The sequence below is a fragment of the Medicago truncatula genome, chromosome 7 (assembly GCF_003473485.1).
Source record: "Medicago truncatula cultivar Jemalong A17 chromosome 7, MtrunA17r5.0-ANR, whole genome shotgun sequence".
Classification (NCBI taxonomy): domain Eukaryota; kingdom Viridiplantae; phylum Streptophyta; class Magnoliopsida; order Fabales; family Fabaceae; genus Medicago; species Medicago truncatula.
Window position 1 is genome coordinate 2,082,284 of NC_053048.1, and position 9,124 is coordinate 2,091,407.

A 9,124-nucleotide genomic window follows, 5' to 3' on the forward strand; every position below is an offset into this window, starting at 1 on the left:
TTCTACTTTTGGCTTGTATTTAATTGTTTCATACACTTTGTTTTGGTTGCTTGATTATCCCTTGCTCCACACATCAAGTTGTTATTGGTGTGATTTCAAATCGAATTCGCAACATGTAATAATGCAAATCCTCGACATTTTTGTGTTGAAGAGTCCTCAGTTTGCACATGCATTTCAGCAGTACTAGATTCTTTTAAACTTTTATTAGGAATTGACTCAGTTTTTTAAATTTTCACCTTCTGGTCTATATACTATTTTTTTTGTTCAATTTGTGTTTCATGATGGGATCAGTTACATCCCGTTCATTAAAATTGTCTAGAAAATGAAGGATAATTTTTACTTAATTAATATATATACACACACCGAAAAAAAGAGTAAGATAAAAATTAATTTTTAACTTAACTATTAAAGTTATTCTCTTGGGTGGTGGAGTTGGGAAAAATGTGTGATATATATATATATATATATATATATATATATATATATATATATATATATATATGAAATTCAGGCCATGTTGATACCGTCTAATATACGAGATAAGGATACACTGTTTTATTTCATTTCGTTGTCAATATTTTAGAGTACAAAATCATTACTTCAAAGTCCATAAAATTTGAAAAAGAAAAAATAAAAATACAATTATTCCAGCATAAACTCATTCATCTCAGTGGACTCTGTTTGCAATGGCCTTTACGACACCTACCAATATAGTTTCTCCCATTTGAACAATCTTTATCTGTTATACAAATTTGAGAATTTGGGAAAAAAAGCAGAATCACACACTAATAAGACAAGAAATAATGAAATAAATAGAATTAAAACATAAACAAACTTCAGAGTTTCAGCCATATTTTTCGTTCTTTGCATCTAAAAAAAGGATAATATTTGATATATACTTATAGTGTATAAAATTTATGCTCTCATAAAAATAATAAAATAGTTTGAGCATTTTTAAAATTTTAAAACCCTTCATAAAATTATAATAATAAATATCTCTTGAGTATACAAGTGTGTTGTGTTTGTTCTTTCCACACATAGAAAGAAGTTCAAATATTAAACTTGACAATCATAACAATTGAATATTATTAAACTAACTTTTCGGATATTACTTTATCCTTCAAAAAAAACTTCATAACTTTTTTATCCGTTCGTGATAATTAAGGGAAAAAAATATATTTTTGAATATCATAAAATTATCTACACATATAATGCACCATTGGGATTGAGACCATATTTATGCACAACTAGAATGCACTTAGGATCATTTTTTTTTATTTAATCATTGGATCATAAATAATAAAGTTCATAACTTTTGTATCCTTTCGTGATAGTAAAGTGAAAAAAATATATTTTTGAACACCATAAAATTATCTACGGGTATACTGCACCATTGGGATTGAGACCATATTTATGCACAACTAGAATGCACTTAGTATCAACTTATTTTTTTTATTTAATCATTGAATCACAAATAATATGAGACATTTGCTAAAATAGTGTGTTTGAATAGTACCACAAAAGTTATTGACTATTACTTTTCTCACCCTCCTCTGTTCTCGTGCGTCCTGGAAAAAGGACACAAATACCCCTGGTCTGCATTATGTAATCCGAACAAAATTGTTAGCATTTTCGGAAAAAGAATTATGAATAGCTACAATATGTGACTTTTTGTGTTTTCTTTTATATCAAAGGTCTCTGTTGACTGTTATATAACCCCCGCATAAGTTGAAAAGCAATTGCAGGGGTTATATGAACGGTCAACAATGACCATGACACCACAAACACTCCTCTAAAACTAATATATTTTTTTTTTAAGAAAATGTAAGAAAAGAGGTGAAGTGAAGAATGAAGGACTTTGTTCAAGATGCAAGCTTATATATAGCCTAAAACAATACCTAGGTCATAAGTACAATCAATGAAAACGTGTTTGTGATGCTAACCATCCAAAAATGCATTAATGGCTCCACTAACCGGCCAAACCTATGGTGAAATTCCACCGTCCAAAAAACAACTGAGAATTTTTGGATTATATAATCTGAAAATGACAAAAACATTCCGGTTTATATAATCCAAACAACACCAGAATGCCTATTTGGAGAATTTTTTTGGAGAGATTTCATGGAATATGACATAGAAAATAATTAATAAATGGATAAAAAAAAGTAAGCAGCTTAAAACAAACATAAACAGTAAAATATTCTAGGATGGTGTTCGAAGAGGTGTTTTTGAACTCGATCTAGCTGGCCTGCCAACTGACATATTTATATCGGCAGGCCAAGTAGATCGAGTTCATAAAAACCTTTTCGGATTCAGATATGCAACATAACGATGAAAGACAATGTAGGTGTTTCAAGAAGATTATATATTTTTGACAGCATGTTGAAGATCTTCATCATGCAGTCAAATAGAGAGCAATCTATTTGCGACCGCATGAGGAAGATCCTCAGCACAATGACAAAATTTTCCATGATTTCTTTCGTGGGTTTGTGTGTGATTTTGCTGGAAATGAATATTAAAACCTGAAACACTTATTTAAGGAGGTCTCTAGACGTTGTGGACCACATAAATTGTCGGTGCATTGTGGTCCATATAAAAGAATCCTATGCTGAAGGAATTCAGATTATGTAATCCGAATTCCACTTACGTACACCCTATAAAATTGAGTTGAATTCGAATGATTTTAGCGTTTAAATGAACATCTTTAGCGTAAAGTAAAACATAATGAAAATTTAGATAATATATATTATTTAGGGTTAATATATATATATATATATATATATATATATATATATGTTTACCCCATGTAATATTAGCGATTTCCGATTTACCCCACTGTAAAAAAATTGTTTAGATTCCCACCCTGTAATTTGAAGATTTTTGGTTTTGGACCTTCATGAATTTTGACTGTACAAAATCGATGATATGACAGGGGGTAAACGAAATATCGATGATAAGGCAGGGGGTAACGAAATTCTCTCAAATTTCAGGGGACGAAAGTACCTTAAATTTTGAAATTTGATGCCATGAAGGTCCAAAATCAAAAAATCTTCAAATTACAAGGTTGGAATCTAAACAAATTTTTTTACATGAGGTAAACCAAAAATCACTAATATTACAGGGGGTAAACATATATTAACCCTTAAATAAAACTCAAAACACATAATTAAATAAAACATAACACATCGTCACGGATCATCTAAATTAATGTCTTTGTTTGGTGCGTTCATTAGTGCAATGATCTCTTCGTAGTTCGTTGGCCGAATCAAACTTTGTTGAATATGTTCCACAGATCTGACCAACGAAGCGTCCAACAAGATCGGCCCTCTAGTATTGAACTGACCAAAGATGGAGAACATGGTTCTCACGTCGTCGTCGTTCATGAGTTTGATCCGGCTGAACCGCACACTCTCGGCTGAGTTGATCGACGGACGTCGATACTCAACACCATCCACCCTCAGTGTGTCTCTGTAGTTGAGTTCGATGTTGATTTGATTTAGCTGACTCTTCAACCCGAAGAGGGTGACATCAGTGGGAATCCTGAACAGATGGGGTGGTTTTCTCCCGTTGCAGTAAACTGCAGGTAGCTTGGTGTTTGAATCAAAGACATAGTTTTCCATGGTTCTTTTTGTGTGGTTTCTGGTTATGAACACAGAGACACCTATTTATAGAGGTCCCTGGGCGTCCTGGACCACACAAATTGTCGGTGCAATGTTGACCATATGAAAAAAAAAATCATGTTTTCGATTGTATAATCTGAAATGTCCCTAACCCCACGTAAGGTGCGCAACTTCCTTTAATTTTTCCCAATATCGTATAAATTTGTATTACATAATCCGAAAACCATGGGAGATTTTCGGATTGTATAATCCGAATAGAGTCAGTTTCTACGGAGATTTCAACAAGAATGTTCTCCCTGGACATCGTCAGGGAAGTGTATTCCGTGAAGCGACCGCCAGGTCCTTTTCCTTCACGGACAACTTTGTCTTCCTTCTTTATGTCATGGAAGGGCTTTTAGGAGGACTCAGCAGCAGGTTTCTCCTTCCTGGCCTTGTTGAGGCTGTTAGCGTAGACTTCCTCCTCGTACCGGATGTATGTTTTTACGATCGCGAGGAGTCGATTATAATTCTCCGAGCGATCGAGGCGGATAACCTTCTTTATTTCTATGCCTTCGCGCAGACCTCTGGTGATGAGGTACCGTTTCATTTTCTCATCGGCACCTCATATCTAAACAGCTTCTTTATTGAACCTCTCGATGTAGTCTTGGAGAGGCTCACTCTTTCCTTGAACAATGGCTTCAAGGGACGCCATTGTTTTGGGATGGGTCCTTGAAGCCGTGAAGTGAGTGGTGAACTTGTGACAGAGGAAGCCCCATGAATCTATGGATTTTCTCCTTAAGTTCTTAAATCACGTCATAGCTCTTCGTATTAGTGTGGTGCCGAAGAGATTACATTTGACTGCTCCTCGTAATGCTCGGTACTTGAGGACAACCTCAATATTCTCGATGTGCTCATCTAGGTCTGAAGTCCCGTCATATGAGTCCATCTGGGGTGGTTTCTCTAATCCATGGGGGATTGGAGTCGCTCGGATGTGGCGAGTGAAGGGGTCGTAGGTGTATCGACCTCGGTTATCATGTTTGTCGTCGGAGCTTGAGGAGATCTTCTTGTAGGAGACCGCCTAGGTGGAGAGCGCCTTGGTGACCTCCTTCTGGTTGACCGCCTTCCGCGACTAGGAGATCTCGTGATGACCGAGCGTCTAGGAGACCTAGATCTGGAACGGCGGGGACTCCTTCCCCTTCTGTTACGCAATGGGGAAGGAGTCTCACGAATGTGGATCAGCTGCCTCTTTGATTGTCCAAGTTCGGAAATACGTCGACTCTGCTCCTCGGCTAACGTTATTTGATTTTTAACCATGCGGAGCAGGAGACCGATTTGTGACTCCGTCGATTTATCGTCCATCTCCTCGGGCCTTAGAGGGTCAAAGAGTGGTTGATCCTGCGTCGGCACAGCTAAGTGGGCACTCGTAGCAGTGGTTCCTCTTCGGAGGCTATGAGAAGGAGAGGGAGAAGTCGTTTGTCCATCATGGTTAGGACGTTGGACAAGGCTCTGTAGAAGTGGTGCATCACCGTTGACAGCCATGGTTTTGTACGTAAAGCTTTGGTTTTTTGTATGTAAAAAACGGGGAGAGCTTATTATTTCCCACAGACAGCGCCACTGATCGTACCTGATCAGAATGTGGTTGTAGGTGCTTTGTATAATGGAGTGTTTCATGGTGGTGAATGTGTTCCGGTGAGCGTTGGATCGAATGGGGGGAGTGTACCTGCAGACACTCCAACGCTCAAGTAAGTAAGTAAAGGTTCATAATGGGGTTTTAGAGTGAAAGGGATTCTACCTTGGAGGCTGTGTAACGACCTCTCTAATTATTTGATTATTTTAATGAGTTTAAAATATACTTATATGATTTGTGTGATTTCTATGATTTATTTTGATGAGTGATATTTTGTTATGATATATGTTGGTATTTATTAGTATAATATATATGTTATTTGATTTAGAAATATATATATGTTATTTAGAAATATATATATATATATATATATGTTATTTGATTTAGAAATATAAATGTTATTTGGTTTAGAAATAAATGTTATTTGTTATAGAAATATATATGATTTGTTATAGAAATATATATGACCTGTTGTAGAAATATATATGACCTGTTATAGAAATATATATAATTTGTTGTAGAAATATATGTTATTTGATGTAGAAATATATATATATGTTATAGAGATATATATGTTGTTTGTTTATATGATTATATGATTTATTAGGTAGCTTATTATATTGTTTAATAAAATAAGATTTGAAAATAAAATAAAATATTTAGTTAAGGGCTGTTTCGTGAATTTAGAGAGTTTAGTGGTGTAAGTGGAATAAGATAAAATAAGTAGGTTGAGGATTTATATAAATAGGAGAGACCTAGTTTAGAAAAAAAACATAATGTACGACTGTTTTTGGAGAAAAGAGAGAAAAAGCCATAGAAGGGAGAAGACAAGAGAGAGCTGCGATTTTCACATTCTAAGGTAAGGGTGGGACTAACATTCAATCTTCTTAAGCCTATGATTCTGAATTTGTGATTTAACATGTTGTTGTTCTTAGGTTGGATAATTGGGATTAGGTTTTGATTATTGATTTTTGAATTGAAAAGTGTAGAAACCATCGAAATTGTGTTAAGAATTGAAGTTCAGGCTGTAGAATAAACATAGGTTGAGTTTCCTATCAAATTTGGGATTTGGGTTGATGAAATTGGGGCTTTTGGAGTAAAAACTGATCTGTTCCCGTAGATTTGTCTGTCGCAACTCGCCACAGCGAGTACACTTACTCGCCTCGCGAGCTCACTTTGACAGCATTCCCTGTTTCGCGTTCTTGCGTCTTTTTCACACGTTTCTGTTTTGAATTGGCCTTTGGTGTAAACATGAAAGTTGTAGATAATTGTGTTAGCTTTCCAGTGGCTTTGGTTTGACATGAAAATGATTTTTGGTGTTTGAGATATGATGAAAATACTCCAAGGAGGTCTTAGTGAATTTTTATGAATTTCAGAACAACTTTGTCCGAATTTGAAATAAAAACTGGTATTGATTGGTACCGAATTGGTCTTAGGTGTAAACACGAAGTTGTAGGTATGAATGTTAGCTTTCTAATGTCATTGGTCTGACGTCAAAACGATTTATATAACTTGAGTTATGGTCAAATTACTGCACGTAGGTCACAGTGAAATCTTATGAAAATTCAGCATAACCATTTCTAAGTTAATCCAAAACTTATGGGATAATACTGTCGCGTCATTTTTTTGGAGATCAAGGCTATTTGATTAGCTTTTAACTCACTAATTATTTCACGACCGAACATTTTATTTTTTAAGAAAAAGGGGAAAAAAGTTCAAAACACCCCATATTGAGAGATTTAGGGTTCGGGGGTTGGTTATATTTAGGGAAGGTATTAGCACCCTAAATATTCGTAGTACTCTACTAGAACCTCTTGATTTTATTTAATTAATGTGCTATAACTTGCTTATTATTTTTGAAAAGAAGGAATTAAAGTGATAAAAATAATTATCTACTAGAACCTGTTGAGTGTTTTTTATTAGTTTTGAAAAAGGTTTTAAAATGAAAAGCCAAGTGGCAAATGAGTATTTGTTTGTGTTTTTTAATATTGAAAAAAGAGACTTAAAGTAAAGTTAAATTGATTGAAGTTTGATTAAGAAAAGAAAATAAAAATGCGGTCACTTGATTTGGATCAAGGTTTATTATGAAAATATTTTTGTGATTTTGATTATTTGCATGTTTTTGTTGTTTTTTTGGAATATTAAATAAAAATTAAACTAACGGAACAATAAAAATAAAAGCGCGTGGATTTTTGTAGTGACGTTGGATCACCACAAAATCCCTAATCTATTTTTTTTTGCATTTTTGGAGACATCTAAGGCGGTAAAGAAATAAAAGGACACACACACCCACACACCTTTCTCATTTATATTTACATTGGACCTAAATACATTCTAATTGCTGGAAAATAAATAACAATAATTAAAATGCTAAATAGAAATAAAAAAAATGCAAAAATGCTAAAAAGAAATAAAATGCAAGAAAATAAAAGAAATTGACAACCGAAGGGACAAAAATTACCGAAGGGACAGAAAAAAGAGGGAGAAGAAAAGAATAGCTCGTCAACACAAGCTAAAGAGGGAGAAGAGAGAAAAGTTCTTTGACAACTCAAGAGAACTGTTGGTGTGTGAAATTGTGTGGAATGAGAGCTCTATTTATAGGTGAGAAGGTTGATGAAGAAAGGAAAATTGGTTTAATGGAAATGATGGACAATTATGGTGAATTTTGAAAAAGGAATGTTAAAGTTGACACTTGACTTGAAAATTTTTTAGACCTTGGACATTTTATTTTTGGACTTATTGACACTTTGTTTTTTTTTTACACTAATTAATTAAAAATAAATAAAATAAATCTAATACGAAATAAAAATAAAAATAAATTAAACTAAATTATTTAAAGAAAAATAAAATTAAAAGATGAAAAATAAAAATTATTAAATATAAAAAAAAAAGTAACTAATCTTAAAATTAAAATTAATAAAAAGATGGAAAGAAAATAAAAAGATAAAAGAGGGTCCGACTCGGAATCAAAAAATGAGGTATTTTAAAATACCTCCCTGCCGAATTTTTTTACTGAAAAATCAGAGATTGATCATAGTCGAGTGACATGTGTCAGTGGGGCCTTAGGTCAAAAATTGGGGTATGACAAATACCAACCATCAAAACTAGAAGTTCTACGAGTTCAATTAAGGTGTTTAAGAGTATAATAATATGATTTAGTGTTGGGGTAGGAATGTGGGTTGAATATAATATTATTGATGATCTGTGAAGCTATTATAATATGATTTAGTGTTGATAGTAATGTAATATATTTGTATATGCATTATGTGAATTATATATGATGTTTAAGTTGTTGTTGATTATCATTTGATATTGTTATATCTTGAGATGTTTACGTGTCGCCTATGTTGTTGTTGTTGGTTATGTGAAATATTTATATGCCTTATGTGGAAAATGTATGATGTTTAAGTTGTTGATGCTTCACATTAATATTGATATGTTGTGAATTGCTTGTGCTGTTTCTGTTGCTGTTATGAACTGCTAAGTTGTTTGTAGTGTGATTTAATGATTAAATGCATTACTCGAAATATTATTGAATGATCAAGATGTTGTTGAAAAGAATTGTTATTAAGCTTGTTGTGATTTGATTATGCTGCAATTGTTATTTAACTAAGTTGCATGAGTATGAATAAGTTGATGATGAACTCCGAATTATTGGATGTATAAGTGATAAGTTGATTAAAGTGTCTTGTTGATAGCGTCCATGCATTAGCATTCATTGAGCTTTGTCCTCACCATGATTAGGAGCTTTGTCCTCCGCACGATAGGAGCTTTGTCCTCCGCACGATTAAAGTATATTAATACTTATGATGACGATTGGTACCACATGCATATAAGTGTCTAAGTTGCATTGTCGCATCTGTCGAGTCAAAGTCGTTGTTGATGAATTATCATCCAT

The 9,124-nt window shown here is 33.7% G+C and overlaps 1 protein-coding gene across 1 annotated transcript; it reads right to left on the minus strand.

Moving 5' to 3' along the window:
- Positions 1-4,559: 4,559 nt before the first annotated feature.
- On the minus strand, positions 4,560-5,138 carry LOC112416453 (serine/arginine repetitive matrix protein 1-like). The gene has a single exon (XM_024770279.1). It carries the CDS (start codon positions 5,136-5,138, stop codon positions 4,560-4,562), a length of 579 nt encoding a protein of 192 aa, XP_024626047.1.
- Between the last annotated feature and the right edge of the window lie 3,986 nt (positions 5,139-9,124).

What these genes read in the sequence shown, in the direction of transcription:
- LOC112416453 (XM_024770279.1), bottom strand. Translation starts at nt 5,138, where the DNA reads ATGGCTGTCAACGGTGATGCACCACTTCTACAGAGCCTTGTCCAACGT.